This window comes from Stegastes partitus, unplaced genomic scaffold, assembly GCF_000690725.1.
Source record: "Stegastes partitus isolate 25-593 unplaced genomic scaffold, Stegastes_partitus-1.0.2 Scaffold11, whole genome shotgun sequence".
Taxonomy (NCBI): domain Eukaryota; kingdom Metazoa; phylum Chordata; class Actinopteri; family Pomacentridae; genus Stegastes; species Stegastes partitus.
In genome coordinates this window covers 1102409-1123293 of record NW_007577742.1, presented here as the reverse complement: position 1 = coordinate 1123293, position 20885 = coordinate 1102409, and the positions used below count along the sequence as shown (strand labels likewise).

Sequence of the window (20885 nt, the reverse complement as noted above, 5' to 3'; positions counted from 1 at the left end):
CTGTGTTACCCAGTATAAAGTAAACCTAAGTCAAGTAAATCACTATACAGATAGTGGCAGTAAATATTGGGGATACAATACATCTTTTTAAAAAATCCCAGTGCCCTTTTAAAGTTGGTGATCATAAAGAATGTTGCCCCTGAAACTGGATAATGAGAAAGCCAAAATCTATTAGCTAGACTCAGACTTTCTGAACAGCTAAAACATTTGTATAGGTTCTTCCATTCCTGATTTAAAGATATCAACTTCTGCAGTGGAACGTTTGATCTCCACCCATTTTATTTCCCGTATTCTGCTCTTTACCAACATTTCCTTTGCATCAGTTCCTTCAGTTAGTCCAGTTTAATGCAATGTCCTCTGACCAGTTTATGTTGAAATTTACTGCAAAAGCTTTTGTGCAGCAGTCATTGTTACCTGAGGCACTGCTGGGAGTTCTGGTGTCCCTACTGATAGATCTCTGGGCTCTCAGATGCCAGATTATTAAAAGACAATTTGGGTATATTTCACCCTGGCATTTTTCCCCAATAATGTGGCCACTGTGACTATAAAGCCCTTTCCAGACACAACATATCTAACATTGCTGTGTCCATCAGTCAATTAAAGTGGCATTCTGTCATTCAGACATCGGGCACTTTGCCTGTGATATCAGTCATTTACACAAGATTAGATAATACCCCGAGAGATGTATAATACATAATCATGCAATAATAAACTGAAGTCTAAATCTAAACTAATAGCAGCTTATCAAAGTGTCCAAATACCCAACAGCCTGTTTTATTTCTGATTTCCTAAACGCTGACAACTAAAAGAACAGATCAATCCCATCTCCATGTCAGGGATAACTGATATTTCTAACTAATTAATACATTTACTGCGTTTGCTTTGTGTGGAAATGTGCACAACTCTCTCACTTTGTAGAGATTCATATGTATTGTCCTGCTGTCTGATGCTGCAGGTATTTATTAAACTCAAAAGAAAGACTCATTGGGATATTTTTGGACAACTATTGGTGCTGAAATGTGGAGCAAAGCTTTCTGTTAATCACTTTACACAAATAGAAGTGCTGTTGTTTGTGCCTACCTATCTGTTACTGTGACTAGGTGCAGTTCAGATTTTTGCCAGGTTGCATATAACATTACATTTTACCACATCCAACCCAGTAAGATGGCCGCAGCAAATTTTGCAGAAAAGTGAGAAGGGTGCTCATTCAGACAAAAAGCCTACACGTTCAGTTTCTGTCAGACTAATGGAACAGAGTACATGTCTGAAGGAGGCTTAAGTGTCGTGCTAATTTTGTGCTCATCACCTCCTTTTGCCGTTAGCAAAGTGGCTGTTGCAGACTCCAAGCTGCAGAGAGCGAATCCTAAATCGCCCCACCTTAACACCACACTTCCCTGAATCTCTACAATGGAGGTGAAGAGTTTAAAGTTAGCGTGACCCTTACAGCCACCATGGCTAAGACACCTATGAATGTGAACCCCAACACTCTTGGTTTGAGTCCAGATGTTGAAAAATTATCAAGAATATCTTTCAGTTTCTTTCATTGCCTTTGGTAGACAGGAGCAGTGAAGATGGACGGGACATATGAGAGAGAGAGCAGGGGAGTGACATGCAGAAAGGGTCCAGCTGATCAGTAATGTAGCCGGAGACTCACTGCTTGGCAGCATTTGTGTCCTTGTGGTCTGTGCCTAAATCACTGGGTTACTGGCTTCACTCAGTCAGTCAGTCAAACTTTATTTATATACCACTTTTCAGATGAATGAAATTGGCCTCACATTGCCAGGCAATTAACAAAACATAGAATGGTAAATACAGAGGGAAGACAAAATACTTGATGGGTGGTTAAAATGACAAAGATAACACAAGATAGTGCAATCAAACATAATTACCAAAAATATCACTCAAAACGAAACAAACAGAAAAAAACATTAAACTGTTCCATATTACTTAAACAATTCTGGCGTCTACAGGCGTTGAAAAAAAACAAACAAAAAAAGAGGAAAATCTATAATTTAAGTAGGATTGCATTTTACAAAATATATTCTCGTTTTTCAAAGGTTTGTGCAGGGGCTCCTTGGCCATTACTACAAGAGTGATGCTGAGGTCCAGCAGGACACTGAGCTGCAGAAGTGGATATCGGACATTTTTGAACATGGATTTCTATCCAACCCAAACACAGGTGGGCTTTCAAGGAGAATGCAAACCTTAAGATGATATTGGTTGTTTATGTGTATATTATATAGTATTGCAATCATGCATTAATCACACATACGTTTTGTCACCTGAACATCTTGAAGTCATGCAGTTTATTCTCCTAATTGTCAGGGATTCCACGGAGCCTCCACACTGTGGACGAGATGGTCAAGTATGTTACCATGGTGATCTTCATTGGCTCGGGCCAGCACTCGGCTGTGAACACTGGACAGGTGAATCCTATAATATAGATAATCGATGATAATGGTACACTGTCCTGTGGCATGGCGTGATAAGGTTTTATAGTTCTCTCTAAACTGCACAAATGGATGAATTGTTGCTAATAAATGACCTTGAACTTTAAAGGTTGTTATACAAGCACATTAGAAGCACTGAAAATGGAAACATGCTCATAGTCATAATTTTATTGGACAGAGTTTACAGTAGCAACATGCAAACAGTTGGGTGGAATATATTTTTTCAGGCATTTGTCTGTAAACAGAGGCTTTAGACAAACTGAACTCTTGACGTGATGTGAAGCAAAAGTCATTACAGTTCATCCTGACGGGGGCACGAATGTCTGTTTCAGATGTAATGACAATCCGTAGTTGTTGAGACATTTCTGTCCAAAGTGCAAATGTCAAACTCACTACATTCATCCTCTTGGTCTGTGAATGTCTGTTTGAACAATAATAGCAAAAAAGCATCAATAATGCTTAAAAACATAGAAGAAATTCATTTCTGTTTTTTAGTTATTCACTACTTCTATCATTTCAATGCAGTTTGACTATGGTGGCTGGATGCCCAACACACCCATCTCCCTGCAACTTCCCCCACCAACCACAAAGGGGACGACGAGTGAGGACACAATGCTGCAGACGTTCCCTGATATTAACACAACGGCTCAGGGCATGGCCACCATGTGGCTGCTCAGCAAGCAGTCCAGTGACTTCGTAAGTGGACAAGACTTGAAAAATTACATAAATCGCGTTGATGTTCAACTTTCTGCAACTGTACATTATAATGTCAAGGGTTTGTGTTTGATAAAAGTTTAAATATTCGCGGAAGAGAAACTGAATGCGTCATTAATCTCATCAGGTCGCTCTCGGCCAGCACCCAGAGGACCACTTCAGTGAGGAGATTCCCCTCAAGATGATAAAGAACTTCCAAGGAGAGCTCGAAGTGCTGAGCGCAGTGATCAAAAACAGAAACAAGGGACTGGATGTGCCTTACACATACATGGATCCACTGGAGGTAGAAAATAGTGTGGCCATTTGAACACCAGAAAGTGGGACATCCTCTGCAAGTGACCAATTTCAACTTCATATTAGATAAACAGGCAACAGAGGAAGAAATGTGTGTTTTCATTTCAACTGATATTAAGCTGCTGTTTGTGCTCCTTGTATGCTGATTTGTATTTTTTATGCAGGCTCGTAAATGTAGCTGGAGAAAAATAGTATTGCTTTACCTCGTAATCCTAAATCTTCTAGTTAATCAGTGATTATGCTTTACAAGGTATTTTAGCAGAAATCAGATGTAAAGTACAAGATGTGAAGCAGCTGCATTAAGAAGTATTTTTTCTAAAGTCTTGTTTTTTGTGAAGAAACTTTGCATTTTTACATATGCATGTGTGCTTTATTGTCAACACAAGAATAAGCAAATCATTTTTTTTTCAAACTACTGTTGTAAATGTTTGTTCTCCTGTAGCATTGCACTAATAAACTGAGCTATAATTTGATTTGCATGTGAGCCTCTTTCTTTTTAACCAGTCAATGTCCTACAAATATTTGTGTAAGAAAATTATTCTCCTATTTTTGCTATTTTATGACTCTTTTCCTTTTGTTAAAAAAACAAAAACAAAACAATATAAAAAAACATTTAACACAAGTTGGCACAACAGACACTGAGACAAGCATCACTTCACTTTCAGACAGACAGTTCCTTATCTTTACTGGCTTCATAAACTAGTGAATCATGACAAAATACTATGTGACTGCCACATTTTACAAGTACCGCAATAGCATTACTGAACTTAAAACAATAAACTTTTGTGGTTGTAATCAAAAGAAGGTGCTGTTTTATGCATTTATGTCTTCACACAGCAGTGAATAGATCCCTTGTTCTTCTGCAGCACTTGCTAAGTGAGCTCTGATTACATAGTTTTCACATCATACTATACATTGTCACCTTTCGTCACTGCTGGAGATGCATTACAGCACTGTAAATTAGCTGCTCTTTGCACTGTACAGAGCATCGTTTAAGGTGTGACCATGTTTTCACTAATCTGCCCGGCACAGATGGGGATGGTAATTGCACACGACTCACATTCATTAAAGGCACTGCAACCTTCTACCTCGGAGCAGTGGGTCTGGATAATCCCTGGATTTCACACCTACTGTTGACTTAGTGTTGAAATGTGTTGCATATTTCTTTAACACTTCATAATACAGACATTTTTCAGCACAAATAGGCCATTATATTGTTGCATGGAGACCGACTCATTAGCCTAAATGCGATTGTAATCCTCTTATATATCGTAGGTTCCCACCTACGTGTGTTTGGAGAGCCTTAAAAAAAAAGAGCGAGGGGAAGAAACAATAACAACTCAAGGTTTCATTTAGTGTTTATTATTTTCGCGTAATAAAGCGGATTTCTCAGATTAAATTCCTAATTCTTTTAATGTTACTCTTTAAATTTTGTGTTATTAATCCCCATATTTCTTTTTTTCAGTCAGTTAATTAATTAAAAGATTTCTTTTTCACCTTTATTTTGATGCTGATTGTAAAATAAGTAAGGTTTAATTACATCTGCAACTAATCGCACATACTAAAATCATCACCATTAATTATTTTAATAAGGACTTAAATCACTAATTGTATATATATTTATATGTGTGTGTGTGTGTTGCATTTTGGTCTGGATTTATACTGTGTACAAAAGTTGTTGTCATAAGAAATAAGGTAGAAGTAGTTTTGCTTCAGTCTGGTGATTTTGCAGAGGTCTCTGTATGTCTCTCTCTATGCAATTAAGGCACTATGATTGCACTATGAGCAGCATAATGACAAACCTCGTACCAAATTTGCACTTCACTCCCCCAAATTATCACTTCAGGTGCAGAGACATTGAATTCTGACAAAACGATATTTTCAATTTGTGACCACTCTCACATTTGTGCCACCACAGGCAGCGCGTGTGCACACAGAGCACAGAGCCTCTCACCTTCTTGTTGTCTGCTCGCAGGAGTTTACATTTTCTGTGTCCTGCAGGACCTCCCTTGGAAAGCTGCTGCTGATTGAGGCTGACAAAAAGCCTCTCCTGCAGCACCCAGAAGAGTTGTGGTTTCCCTGCAAGGTTAAAATGAAGAACCCAGAGGGAGACATGTACAACTTTCCCATCTATTGCTGAAGCACTGACAAGCAGGGTACATACGCTCAGAAAGAGAAACAGGTTTGTAGAACATGATCATTACGCTGTAAACTTCTTGTTTTGTTTACCAAACACAAAGAATAAGGAGAATTATTTCTGAATCATATCTTTTGTCAACTCTAAGAATTCATGATGACAAGAATGTGAAGTTGAGAGAGCAGCTACAGCACATACAGTCATCCTCAAAGGTATTAATACCCTCCTGTTAAGGAAGGAAAAAAAAACAGCTGTAACTGAAATAAGTTGAAACTGACAAAAGTAATAATAAATACAAATTTAATGAAAATCATGACATTGCTTTTAAATTGTGGTTCAACAGAAATATTAAAAACAAACAAATAAGCATGATGGGACCCGTGAACTAATATTTAGTTGAAAAATCTTTGAGCCAATCACTGCAATCAAGTGTTTTCTGTAACTCTCAACCAGACTTCTGCACCTGTACTACAGTATTTTGATTTTGGTCCACTGCTCATCAACAAAGTGCACTAATTTGTCCGGGACAGTTTGGGTTGTTTTTTAAAATTATTCTTTTGAACCGCAATTCAAAAGCAACATCTTATTTCACTAAATTATAATTTAGCAAATTTTTATTTATTATTACTTTTTTCAGTTTCTAGTTATTTGAGTGACTACTGTGAATTTTGCCTTTTCTTTAATTGAAGGGGATGAATACATTTGAGGACGAGTGTAGACGAGAGCAGTGCTGGGTGTTGTTGGACTCCTTAAAGAATCTAAACCTATGATGATGTTAAAATTAGAGACGTAAACCTGCCCTGCTTTCTGTCATTTCATTTTAATTTAATATTATTATAAGAATGTATAATGCATTATTTTGCACTTTTATACATTTTTCATGGAATAAAATTCCAACCTGAGCGAAACCAGACATCATAAATGTAAGAAGCAGCATTTGATGCCTCCCTTCATACAGCGCTACAAATCTCCTCATGATAAGCTGATGCCAGTTCCTATTCAGGTGAGGCTGACCCACGAATTTACACATTGCTTGAGTTGAACATTAACATGACAGGACACGTTTAGTACGAAATTCGATGGAAGGCAGCTGGGATTTATGGCACGATGAAATGGCTTTAACTGAGTTTGTTCACTGGACAAAGGACGTTGGATTTATGGCCTCTTCTGAAATGTTTTTACATTAAACGTTTCTTTATAGCACCATCATGTGGACTTCTTCATTAATATTGCCAGAGACTATTAAAGGATGGCCTACTTACCATACTTTGTTTTGCTTAATATGTCTAACATAACGAGCCACAACCCAGATAACCGCTTTTATCATGAGTTTTATAGTGTTTCATGTGTATGGATTTAAAAATTCTTCAGTAGACATGCTCGGTCTCCCACACAGACATTTAACAAAAATGTTCTGCTGGTGGTATTTGGATGAAAACTGAATAAGGCATTAACATTTAATTGACAGGCTATGCTTAGTCTGAGTCACAGCTTCCAGGCACAAGAACTGCTCAGTATAGAAGGTTTATAATTACCGAGTTACTAAAACAGATGCCATACGCGAGGTTTCGTACAATTTATTTATAAACACAACCTTTTCCGGCTATTTGTAATTACCAGAACACCAACTAAATCTTACGTATTCATTATAATGAACTTGATTGGGCCGGTGGAAAATTTTAATAGCTCGGACAGCTGACTCAGCCAACTAATTACGGCGTCAGTCAAACTGTGTGAGATGCTGCCTTCTGAATTTTTAAAAATCCTTCGTGCCAAAATTTCAAGTCAGCTAAAATGTATTCCTCGATGAATACTGAGAAGTTTTGAAAAAAGATTCTGTAACAGCAGCTCCATACAATAATTGGTGTCTTGGTGTTTAATTTTTCCATTGATTCTTAACAAAACTTTGCCAACAAATTTGGAAAAATAAGGGGGAAAAATAAAGAAGTGGAGATAGAATATTTGTCTAAACTGCTTGCATATGGTTTAAATGATCATGCTCATTCATTCTTTCATTGCTGATGTTTAATTCTTTGTCCTCCTTATTCTGGGTACGACTGGCGAAGACATTTGTGAGAAGTGCAGATTTCCACAGTGTTCACCTGCTGTGAGCTCCCCTGCTGGCAGTTTTTTTCCGTGTCACGACTGAGCAGCGTGTCGATGGAGCCTCCTCTGTACAAGGTTCATGCATAAGAGTGTCTTGTACTATAATACATACCAGGTTTTTGTTTTTCTTTCTTGATGCCTCTGAAAGCTCAAGCTAAATGATCACATGATTTTACTACACATGTCCATCTGATCGTTACTCACAAGGTGGGTTATATCATTTCTAAATGCCAAACCCCCCCAGAAATAAACACAATACACAGCCAGGTATTTGTAGAGTTAATTATTTACCCAGTGTGAGTTAATTGGACATCTTGACAGAAATTGTTTGACCTTTCAGGTTTGACCTTTCTTGCTCAGAGCTACCTGAGAACATCCTCTTCTCATTCCTGGTGGATCCAGCAGCCAGTTTGTATAGCTTAGCACAAGACAAGACTTGAAATACAGAAACCGCTCTATTAGAAAAAGAGAGCTGTTCCCAAAATGCCCAACTTTTGCTCTAAACTACCAGGTATTTTTAAGTGTTTCACACTCACAGCGATACTGTAAAGCATCATAACAAGTTCTTTAACAGCTATCTTTTTTTTCTCGTGATAATCACTTGTTTTTCTCTTGGTTCCTCATTCCTCACACCTGCCACACTCTCCGGATCAACCATTTAGCACGGCTTTGTTTTCACACAGAACTCTTCTCATGTACAGAATTTGCCTCCAACTGCAATTGGACTGTTTCCTGTGGTGTACATTCTGCAGGAGAGAGCATGATCACGTTCCTGAAGCGATGGATGCCCTCCATGACCCACAGCCGCCTCTGTGTACCTGATAATATTGCTGAGCATTGTCTAGAGATTTGTACTTTCTGAGGTGTTCTAGGCGCCTGGTGTTGTGGTAAAAACACAACCGCATTGTTACTTTTAACCTTATATTTTGCTTCTTCTTGTGCAAGCGTATACAGGATTTTATTTTATTTTTTAACTAAAACAGGTACTTTTATAACCACCGTTCCAGTTGGAGTGATGTGGTTTGGAAGAGTAAGAGAAAATGGGATGAGCAAAAAAAACAAAACAAAACATAATAACAATAATGAAAAATAACCCCTGCTCTGCAGAAGAAAAGACTGTTTGGAGAGTCTCTAAGTGGAAAAAGGGAACGCGATAAGCAGCACAATAAACATGCTTCCTTTACCAAATTGAAATAACTCAAAAAAAACAACAAAACCAGTGGTTTATTTATAAATAAGCATAATATTACTTTAACTCCAACACCCCAGAGCCTATGAGAGTCTGTGTTGGGGTTGTTTGGGGGGGATTGTTTACAAGGCTTCCTGCATGTTGTTCCTCATGTTTCTATGTATTTCATGCTGCTGTACTGCCACAGCAGGGAGCATCTCCAAGAGGAGGATGCCAAATCAAACTGTATAGTCATTTTCATTTGCTCTGAGACATGAGTGCTCCTGAAGGATGTCAGAATAATAATATAACAATGGAGAAAGAGCCAAACAACACATCCGATGCCCCTGAACAAGCTGCAGTGTGCTGGTCTAAAACAGGGTTAGAATTTGTCAAGAATTTGTGGCTTCAAATCTCTAATTTAAGTGGACATCTACTTCTCTTAGTGATTCGTGCAACTGCAAGGTTCACCAAAAAATCTAAATAGCAGAAGTTGATTCAGGACATTTGTGAAATGATGTTTTAGTTTGCAGACATTGAACATTTTATATTACCAGTCTGCAAATTATAGATTCTTGGCAGAGAGCTTTCAATTAATCTAAAAACATTAAGTCTTGCTGTTTTATTGACTCCTCAGAAATCCCTCAAAGTTTATGCATCGTGGCTGAAGTGGTCGAACTTGTCATCGCGACGATTTTAACTTGTTCTGAGCAGGCTGACATCCTGTAGTATATGTCTTAATATATAGCACATTTTTTAAAACCTTTTTGACTTGTGTAAGTGATTTACAATGTGCTTCTAATTCACCTGTTTACACAAACACACACCATTGGTGGCAGAGTTGCCATGATAGGTGCTCACCTACCACTGGTGTCGTTCGGTGTATTGCCCAAGGGCACTGACATATGGAGGGACTGGGGATTGAACCGCCAGCCGATACACGTAGTGGACAACTTACTCCACCGCCTGAACCATGGCCACCCAGCATGTGAAAGTACAATACCTGACTTTAATAAAACAATATTTTTTAAAGTTTAACCTCAACTATCATGATTTACATATGATTTTTAAAAACTTTGTCAGTGATTCGTTCACCAGTTGCAGTATAACTACGGTGGCTGGATGCCCTACACTCCCATCCCCCTATAACCAATCCCAAGTTGGCATGGCTGGAGACGTCCTCTGGTGTCAACACCTCATGTTCACAATGTGGCTGCTCAGCAAGCAGATCTCTGACTTTGTAAGTGCTTGAATACTTCATGTTGCATCTATCAAACTGACGTTTGTATTATTTAAACTCTCCAGCAGCCAACACATTGTCTGACTATGTCTTCGACATGTCAGTGTACCGTCTTCTTGAAACCGCATCGCTGCATTCTTTTGCATTTAGAGTAAAACTGAAACTGTCCAGAGGAGGAGGGAAAAAAAAGGTAATGATTTTAGTCATGTGTTATTCTTCATTTTATTAACACATTGTCACATCCTGTCAGGTCCCTCTTGGCCAGAACTCAGAGAAGGATTTCTGTGAGGAGGTTACCTGCAAGCTAATGAAGGACTTTTAAGCAGAACATTAAAAACAAGAGATTGGAAGTCTCATGCACTTCCACGGATAGTCTGTCCATTTGAATAACACATTGAATAAAGGTTTGACCTCCTTCCTGATTCAGACTACACAGACGGTTTGCTGATTAAGCATCTCTTTTTCACCCACAGGGCTGACGTCCTCATGAGGGAATCTTCAAGTCTAATAAATCTTTCAACCTTATGGTGATGACTTTCCCTTTTGCTCTTCCTATGATTACTGAAAGCTCATTTTAAACAGCCACTGAAGTTACCAATCTGAAGCTGTGCCACGCTGGTTGACTCAGGACAGTAAGGCAACTCTGAGGTTTTCACGGATTGACTTTTGTATTGTAGTGAAAAGAGCATAACAAAATAAAGCTCCAAGGAAGGTCAAACTTTAAAAAAAAGAAGAAAAAAAACTCTGGCAGCAGCAGTGTGGAAAAATTGTACTTTCCAACACTGGTATACGCTGCTAATGGATTATTTGTGTCCAGGTATCTGATATCAGATCATCTAAGTTCTTCAAAACACCTGTTATCTTCACACTACAGTAAGTTTAACACATTTATACCGCAGCAGATGGCATCTGACTGTGTTGGTGGAGCTGATTAGATGCTTTTTAGCTGCTCACTTCTAGTTTTAATTTTACATGTACTCATCTGAAGCAAAAGTCCAGTCGTACTCTTTCAGGTGTGTGCTTTCTTGTAAGGTTTCACTGTGAAGAAACATCATTAGTGGTGTTTTTATTGTTGAGATTATTCTATCCCCTGATACTGAGATTGTATAAAGGTTGTGTTGAAAACAGAGTGAGCAGAACAGCCATTATGACCTTCCATCAGCAAACTCCTCCTGCTTGTCTCCATTTGGTTATTAGCTCTTGGATGTTTTAGAACACGTACAAATGGAAGTGACCGGAGGGTGTTTCTACCTGGGGATCAATATCATGAAGGGCCTGCTGGATTTGTATTCATCCTGTTAGATGCTGAAGTTTTCTCTCAGTCAGTTACTGTAACGAGGGCCAGCAAGTCAGCATAAATACATCAGAGATGACATTACTAGCAATGGTACTTCACTGACATCCAAAGTCTTCATGCAACAGTCTCATTCACACTGAGCACATTGCCACTTTGGAGCTTTCAGACTTCTGTGCTAACAAGAAACTTGAATCCTCCAGCACCGACTATCCAGAGGAAATGACTAACAAGTTCTTCAGTGTGATCGCTGACACTTTCCAACTTTATCCCCAAATAATTTCTGCATTCCTCGTCTTTGAGAACATCGAGTCATCATCTGCTCAGACCTGCCAGTGCTTCACTGTTGAGTCAGTATTTCCATCCTTATCCTGGAAGACTTCTTCTTCAGCTTGACATTTTCCTTCACTACCAGTGAGTGAAGCTGTGGAAACACTGTACATCAAATTGGCAGGTTGTACTTGTAGCAGGTTGTTTGGGGGCAAAATGAGTGCAGAATGCACACATCCAAAAAAATCATTACAAGCCTGGATCAAAACATAAACCAGAAGCAGAAATCAGTCAAAACATCTGCACTCTGTACTGACAGCTCCTGGTCCCGTTCCGTTAGAACGAAGTTTCTTATTATTACTCTGCTACATACTCGGATCAGTGCAGTGCGCTGATGCCTGACAAGACATCAGCATTAATGTAGTTGTAAAAAACGCTTTCTAGGACTGTAGTGGTGGATTACTGGAGGCAGATCGATGTGTTGCACTTGAGCTCGACAAAAAACTGTTTGCATCAATCTTTTTGAGTCATGATAACTTCTAGTGAAATTATGTTCAACCAACTAACTACATTTATTTAGGGGACTGGACTTTTCTTCTGCAACCAAAGGTATTTTAATTACCGCTTAATGATTGGTAACATGAACACAAGTGTTTTAGTGGATTGCTTATAAAAATCAACTTGTTCCAGGTAGTGTTTTTATTATTTTAAAAATGACTTTTAAGTGTTACATATTTAATTACCAGATGTACTACAAGTTTTTAGGTTGGCAATTTCTTTTTAAAATGAAGCTGTTTTGGTGTATAGTAAGTAGGGGAGGGGACTTAAAATCCTGGCCTCAAGATGAAGAAAAGCTGAACTTGCAAAGCCAATTTCAGTAAGTTACCTCACCTTAAATTTAGTTTTAAACCAACTAATGCAGAAATTTGAATTGATATAGTCAACAACATCATTATGTCAACCCAACCCAATAAAGTAATTGACTTAAACTGCAACTCAAACGGACTATCTAAATCATTAAATTTTAATTTTTTATCTTACAGTCATGCATTGAACTAAGTGGTAGGAATAGGTACTTTGAAATACTTTTTAGAGCGCTGTTAATTTACTGGATTCACCAATTATCGGTTAATACCATATCAGGAAGTTCTAGGATGTAAAAACTGATCAGATTGATAAGTGCAGTTAAAGTCAGACAGAGGTTCTGGCGGAAAACGTACTCACGCAGTAAGAGAATAAATCATTTTAGTTTAATGTCCTTCACATACACACATAGTATGTGATGCATTGAGATAATGTTTAAATAAAACACAGTAGGTTCAGTTGCAAGTCTAAACTCTGACTATCCAACAAAGTGAGATTAACAATAACTCTCACCAGACCTTGCCTGCCTTGTCTTTTTGTACGATGAAGAATGTCACTGCTGTTGAACTCTGCGAACATTCGCTCATATTTAATTGCATCATTCATCTCCTCGTATGACATTCATTAATGTGCCATTAGCACTGATAGATTTCTTATTTCCATGGAACAAGCATAACAGAGTCGACGAAGGTCCTTCATTAAGCCATAAGCTTCATGCTTTATTCTACAATAACCGAAAAGGTGTTTGATGTTTTCGTCTCTCTGCTAATATATGCTCTGTTACGTTATGTGAGACAAAACACAGAAGAAATGAGTTTGCACCCCTTCTAGACACAATTGGGAATCAGACACACACACACACACGCACACACACAGACTATTGGCTATTTCCTCCAACCTCTGGATTTCTTTCCTTCGTGGTGGTTTATCTTAATAAAAGGACTGTTTGCTTGCCCTTTTGATCCCAAAAATGAAGCTGCAAGGCAAAATGAAGATTTTTAGGTGCTTCATCCCAGGTCAGTGACAGGACTTTGGAATATGGTCTGTTACGAGACTGATCTAATATCAAAACTGCAGACCTTATTTGAGCAAACAAAAATTTGATTCATTTGTTCTTGTATTGCGGTCTATGTGAGTTATATAGAGAAAGAGAGATTATCCAGAGCAGACATTTCTTTAGAGGTCAACAGACTTCCCTGTTGTCCACCAGTGTGAATAAACACTCGAAAGTTCGTTAAAGCTGAACTTGTGAAAGTATGATGATGGCTTCATCTACTGCTGCAATCTAAAGGTTTCCTTTTATGTGATACGACATAATGAGATACCCTGAAATATGAAAACAGACAAGGTGAACGAAATCCTCCGCGTCACGGTGTATTGTGCTTGTACTGTTCCATGGCCACTTACCATAGAAAACACAGGGAGACTAAATCAGCGAGACTTATATCAAAGTACTCACTCTGATCCAGTTTGCTTCATGGTAACAATTAACCAGTAATGCAGTGTGAAGGATAAGTATTACAGCTGCTTGCGGTTCAACACAGCTTACACAGTCATTTACAATAGTAGCCCGGTGAAAACTTGGAACTACTTTTGAAGCTGCTTAGTTTTATCTGACACATGTCATCTGGCCTACACAAGCAATGCTTTGGGCTGTTGTAGAAACAAAGAAAACATAGCTTTGAATGTGAGGAATTCAAAATATTAAATCAAAGTACGTGTCCTTCTGTGTTTTAGCCTATTGTAAACAGGAAGGGATCATTCCATCATCGAGTTTGTACCTGTAAAAAAACACTTTCCTTTATTTTATTGTAAAACATTTGTGTCATGCTGTGCTCTCCATGGCATTTTATCTTAGCTTAAACATCGTTATTTAAATAATCTTTTGTTGCATATGTGTTCATACGATATTTGGAGGATTTGCCAATCCCTGGGTGACGAATATGGTGTATAAATTATTTTAGTTTGACAAAAGAAATCACACCAAAAATAAAGCCAAATAAATCAAAGCAGACTGCAAATACCAACTGATTACAGACAAAACCTTATGAACTGCACCAGTAACTGGATTTTGTTATGAAACTGGTGCTGCATAAAAAAAGTCAGTCGTATCATAATAATACTGACTAAATGAGAGAATTATTAGGATCTGAAACTTTGATCATCTTACCCATTATAGTTCTGTGGGCAACAATTCTATTCAAGTTGGAGTTGTGTTATTTCCTCACCAAATACTCTGTCTTGGGTTTCCTGATGCATTTCCAAACTCTTCATATATTTACTGCAGTTTGTTTTAACATTATGCTTCGTTACAGCACCATTAAACGGTTGTCCTCTGGTTTTTATTTGGTTCTTTTCAAAGGAGCGGTGACATTTTTGAGGCACAACCTGCTTCTGATGCTCCTGTACTTGTTGTGTGCATGCATGCCCACGTGCTCATTAAAACATAACAATAGGATTGTGTATAGTAACAGGAGTGAAAATCTTAGCAGGATATCTTTAAAAGTAAGTTTTTCTTTTAAATAAAGCAACTCGGATACGGAGAAAAAAAAAATCATGCTTTGTTTCATAATACGTCAGTCAAATGTCTTTTATTTACATACTGGTCTGGATAAATCTGAATTTGGTGAATGCATCCATGCATACAGAAAACCTTTAAATTCCAGCCGATGCCCTTCATTATCACAGCATACAATATGCAATTATGTGCTTTGCAAGTAACAGACAGAGCATTATACCACATGAACACACACATATTTTTGCGCACTTTACACACAGCCTTGCACTGCGCAAGGTTTCCATCTGCGTACATGTTCTTTAAATGTTGAAATAACCAACCACTTGAAATCCAATTAATACTTGTGCATGAATTTACACGACATACAAACCACACAACAAATGGAATTGTACATCTTTAGAGTATGTACACACGACTACATTTACAATAATACAATTTGTGAAAGCCTAAAAAGTCGTCGGCATCATTGTCTTTATAACAAACTGCACTTAATATAACAAAGCACATACTGTATAATAGAAAGTAACTGTTGAGTTGCAAGTGTCAAAAAAATGATACACCGACTCTGTTTGACACGTTTCAAGTATCTGACGAGCGTGATCGCAGAGAGTTTAAATAAACTTTACGAGTCTTCGATAAAAGGTCAGGATAGAAAAGGTGCTAAATACTTAAACTCTCTTCTACCAAGCAGATCTTTGAAATACTGTGACAACAAAAGAAAAGCCGTGAAAAAACAACTTGCTATAAAAAAAACACCAAAAACTCAGATTTGACCAACAAAAGCAGGTTAAACTGAATGGCAAATTGGTTTAATACTATCGGTCTGTATCAGATTTGGAGTGAATTTTGACAAATACAATTTGTGGTTTGCATTATTTTTTCATCTCTAACCCTCAAGGAAATGTTCTGATATTTTGCTGAACAGTCACAAACTGCACCCGTGGCCACATATTTTACCATCAAGCAAATAAAAGAAATAAAAAATAAAAAAAGCAATGGCTCGTGGTGAAAGAGGATCAAAGCAAAGCAAAAGTGGACTCCATAATGAAGGAAGAGATCCTCTCCGGGAAGAAATGAAGTGAATGTGGGCCTCTCAGAGGTGTGGCTGGAGGGCTGCCAGGGCTGTGTTAGGTGGAGGACATTTCCATGGTAAGTAGGTGCATGCAGGTTTCAGAGTAACAAGGTGACGGAGTGAGAGAGAGAGAGTGAGAGAGAGAGAGAGAGCAAGAGAGAGGCCGAGGGGTGCGCTGCCAGGATCCGCCCATGAGATTAGCTTCAGTCCTTTTATATTCACAGACAGTCGAGAAAAAGAGGAAAAAAAAAACAATGTTCTGCAGACACACAATTTTTTGGGTACCGTTCACGTGATGGCTGGGAGGAGGGGGAGCAAGGAGGGAGGAAGGAGGGAGGGAGGGGATCAGTGAGCGCCAAGGCAGAGTGAGGGGGTGTCACAACAGAGTCTGTTCTCTTTGAGATGATTCTCCCTCATGTTTTCTGTCTGCCTTCCTCTGTTCTGTCAGTCAGAGTCTCCTCAGATTGTGCTCCTCTGTGCAGGCGCCTTTCCTCAAGGTGATGTCGTCCACAGCCATCTCCCCGCTCCTGCCTCGCCCACGCTCCCCCTTCAGGATCACCTGGAGAACGGCACATCACACACTGAGGTACTGCCACAGCAGAATCGCACGCCCCGTCATGATCAAAGAGGAGTTATTCAAAGTGGACGCCATTAAATTTTGCAGATCCCGCTCTTTCAAAATGCAAACTGCTCCTTAGATTTATTTTTTATAAACAAGAACACCGACATTTCTCTTCACTGAAAATCTGTAGAAATAATCATTTAAAATTCAAAAGATGCTGTACGAGTGAGCATTAAAAAAAAGTTTATGATATTATACTTACACTTTCCAGGCCCGTGCCCCATAGTGTGATCTGGGTGTGTCTCCAGCCATTTCCACCTGTTCGACCCCACACTGCCGGACTGTACTGCTTCCCCTTCTTCACAAACACTTGAAGCATTCCCACATGGTGACCTGCCAGCTTGTGCCGGAATGACAGGCACAGATTGCCGTCGTTCCAGGGAGGGGTGAGTGGGAGGACCAGCCGGGCGCCTCGGCCGGTCCTCTTGTTTCCTGCTTCGGGAATGGTGAGGTACCGCCCGCCTGTGGAGATTACAGTCCATTAATGGAAGAACACTAATAAAAATTTGCTGTCAAAATGGGAAACACCAAACTGTGTTGACAGGTAGCCCTCGACGGAAGTAAAAAAATATTCCACCCTGTGGTGAGAAGGCTGCACCTCTGTCGGTCCTTGAAAACCACTTATAGCAATTAAAGTATACTTTTTTAAGTAATTTTGCAAGTTTATCTAAATGTAGGTGTTTGAATTAGGGCGGCTGCGGCTCAGGTGGTAGAGCAGGTTGTCCTCTAATCGCAAGGTTGGTGGTTCAATCCCCCTCCCCTCCACAGTTGAAGTGTCCTTGGGCAAGACACTGAACCTGAAGTTGCTCCCAATGGCCGGCAGCCATTGTCATCATTGGTGTATAAATGTGTGTGTGAACGAGAAAACGCTGTAAAGTGCTTTGAGTACCACTAAAGTAGAAAAAAAGTGCTGTGTAAGTGCAGACTACTTACTATTTACCATTTAATATTCATCATATATAGTCTGTACACAGTGCGCATATGATAGAAATAGCTACTTAAATTGAACAAAACTATTTTTTCCTTTAACTTATCTGAAACAAAACTGAGTTAAAGTAGACCATCCAATTAAAAAAACTCCACACAAACAGATTGTTTTTTATTTACCCACTAGGACCAAGCGACACACAAAAACACTATTGTTATTTGCAAAGGTTTGGGGATATATGTGTTTTCTTGCTGCTACAAAAAGTGATACCCTGAGTCTCATTTGTGTGTGTGTGTGTGTGTGTGTGTGTGTGTGTGTGTGTGTGTGTGCAGCACTGAAACGTAACATCTGAAAAATTTAACAGCAGCCTGGTTTTCCAGTTTTCCAGACACAGTGTTCTGGTTTACCCAGGATAATTCACACACCTCACTATTAACAGTTTTTCATTGGAACGAATTTCCACATCAGAAGCTGTTTGCATGCAAACTGCTGACAGGGTCTGTGGACTGTCCCAAGTGGAGCCCTGTTCCTGGGAAGCCAAATTGTAGCTGAGTTTTACTGAGGTGCTGAATGCTTGGAGCAGCACAGTATTCCATTTACTTCACTGGAAAGAAAAAAAACACTATTACTAACACAGGTAAGTAAGAAAATGTGTGTTTTTTTAGGGTGCTTGTTTTTTACTATTTGGGTGACCTGATCTTTAAAATGTAGACAGAAAATAATGAGACAATTGATAAACATTTGACCCACTTATGTGCCTTTGCCTCATAATACAGTCGGTTGCCAGTGGCAAATAGATTTTTTTTGGTTAATTCATGCATTAGATAGCAGAGCTATATTTTTTAAAAATTTAAAGGTGAAAGAGCTTCTGGGTTTTGGCTGATTAATGCTGATGTATTTTGCTTATCCAGCAGATCCATGTATGGCTGCTGCTAACCACGGGGGCTGCAATAAGTATCTCTGGACCACAGAGGCTTTCTGCATAAGCTATGAGCTCCCTTCCAAATCTGTGCCATTCCTCCAACAGGCACGAGTGTTTGCCCTTGGCTGTTTATCAAAGAACTTAAAGTGATGAACAGCAAACAGTAACGTGCCTCATAAGACGCTCAAGATGTAGGAAAAACATGTAGGTGGACAGCCTTGTATCTATAACGAAGACATCGTTCAAATGTTGAATAATAAACAGGTTGCTGCGAATCAGCGACTGGAATAGCGCTTAGCACATGATTTATTGTAAATAACTGGCCGGGCAACTTAAATGTCTGGATAAACATGTTTATTTGCGCTGATGAGGGACTGAATGAGTGGAAACACACTGTTGGCAGTTGGCAGCAGAAGCCAGATGTAGCTATTGTTACTTAAACAGTAGCAGTACGCCGCACTGTTTAGACATCACACGGTCTCCGCTGAGTCCTCTCAACATAATTCACCATGTCTTTGCCTCATCTGAACTAAAGAAACACAGTGTTGTGTTCGTGTTTAACGCGAGCCACTGGTATCACTGATGGGTCGCGTAATCCACTTCTCATTTGCATCGCTTTGTAGAGCAAAGCACTAATCTGCAGACAAGACAAACTACTTCCCTCAAGTAATTTTCATCTTGACCTGTAATTGAGTCGAACAAAACGGAGCTGCTTCGACCGTGTGTGTGTGTGTGTGTGTGTGTGCGCGCGTGTGTGTAGGAGCCATTTCCATTTATATAAAGCAAACCATAGAACAAATGGTATTCTTTAATAAAGGTGTGTGAGTGAGAAGAATTGACCCGTGTTCCTCAGTTACCTGACGGATCAGGCGTCGTCTCCCAGTGAAGGTCTCCGTCTTTGTCCCTGATCCAACCACAAAGACCGTCATCAAAGGAGCAGCTCAGATACCCCGACGCTGAACAGAACAAAACCCACATTTCAGAGAAGCGGAGGGCGAACACACATGCATGGGGCTCCAGTCTGCTCTCTGTAGCCTTGCTGTGAGCCTCTAACTACACTGGGAGCAAGACGACTGCTCAAGCTGCTCCTGATAAGCAGGCTGATACCAAGAAGGTGCAAACATTTGTTCTAATGTTGTAATCTCAGAAAAGAAGAAAAATGAGGTAGAAAGAGTAGAAAGGAATTAATGTGAATGTGAAAGATTTGCTGGTTTTGCAACTCAGTGAGTGTGCGTCTATGCATATATATGCCATACAGCAGAATAACAAACATTATGTTTACAACAGAGTCATAATATTCAATGACTGATCATTTCTTTCCAAGCGATGATGCCTAGACAATAACATTAAAGCAATGCAGGCAAAAGTTACCGTATTATCCAGGGATTGCTGTACAAATTGGTTCAAAGATAGGAATAATATCCATCATTTTGTCCCTGAAACAGGGTTTTTGAAAAAACACTTTCTAGTTCATTTTCTGAGCCAATGAAAATGCCTTCTCAGTATATCAAATGGTGCACTGTGAACCAAAATAAACACGTAACTAAATCATTAGGCAATTTAATCTTCATCCTCTCGAGATCAATAAATCACATTGAGCAGGCATGACAGAAAGTGCTGTCTCTTCACAAAAGCTTATTGTCGTCGTAGGAACTCTACATTAAATACTATGGAGGTTTTGAGGAGAGCGCTGATGTGCTTCCAAATGATCAATTAATCATTCAAGCAGTCAAGCAATCAAGCAGGCATAATGTGAAAAGTGGAAAAGTCTGGCAGTGCATTCTGGGCTGTGAGCCATTATTTAAACGGATACGGCCAGATGTCATGCGTCACCCCCTGGTGAAAGCCCTATCAAAACACATCTGGTCACTCTAATACCTCCACCGCTGCAGGAGTTGCTTGTCAGTTTCATTTTGCATATAGCAAATGTGACTCGTCCGTCATCATTTGGGCCCTATTTGCAGGGCTGCTGCTGATTGTCTCATCAAATGTGTTTACCTGGGTCATCCTTGGCTTCATCCGCAGTGTTGCCGAGCTCAATGTCAAAGTCAATGTCGAGGACAGTGTTGTGGCCGGGGTTCCGAGGAACTGAAAAGAGAGAAAGAAAAGGAGGGAGGGAGAGGCGAGTTTAGATAACGGATTAACTAAGGTATTATATTTGTTCACTGGCATTTGCTTGTGGCTATTGTATAGCTTTGTTTCATTACTCAACAAGGACTTTACAAGGATGAATCAATGTCACGGTTTAGCGACTGTGCAGCCGGGGCTAAGCGCATTCAATAACAG

The 20885-nt window shown here is 39.3% G+C and overlaps 2 protein-coding genes across 5 annotated transcripts in view; one reads left to right on the top strand and one right to left on the bottom strand.

The window, feature by feature from the left end:
• The window catches only part of LOC103361198 (hydroperoxide isomerase ALOXE3), an 8683-nt gene extending 4752 nt beyond the window's left edge, over positions 1-3931 (top strand). The window contains 4 exon segments of the mRNA XM_008287227.1: positions 2058-2179; positions 2326-2426; positions 2976-3146; positions 3292-3931. Coding sequence (XP_008285449.1) covers positions 2058-2179; positions 2326-2426; positions 2976-3146; positions 3292-3471 — 574 coding nt within the window. The 3' untranslated portion in view covers positions 3472-3931.
• An 11170-nt stretch (positions 3932-15101) lies between these two features.
• npnta (nephronectin a) overlaps positions 15102-20885 on the bottom strand; it is a 50143-nt gene continuing 44359 nt past the window's right edge. For all 4 annotated transcript variants that reach the window (XM_008287198.1, XM_008287211.1, XM_008287204.1 and 1 more), the window contains 4 exons: positions 20598-20687; positions 19457-19555; positions 16952-17211; positions 15102-16686 (listed from right to left, as the gene is read on the bottom strand). In XM_008287198.1, the coding sequence (XP_008285420.1) occupies positions 16576-16686; positions 16952-17211; positions 19457-19555; positions 20598-20687 (560 nt within the window). In that variant the 3' untranslated portion in view covers positions 15102-16575. The remainder of the gene's footprint in view (positions 16687-16951; positions 17212-19456; positions 19556-20597; positions 20688-20885) is intronic.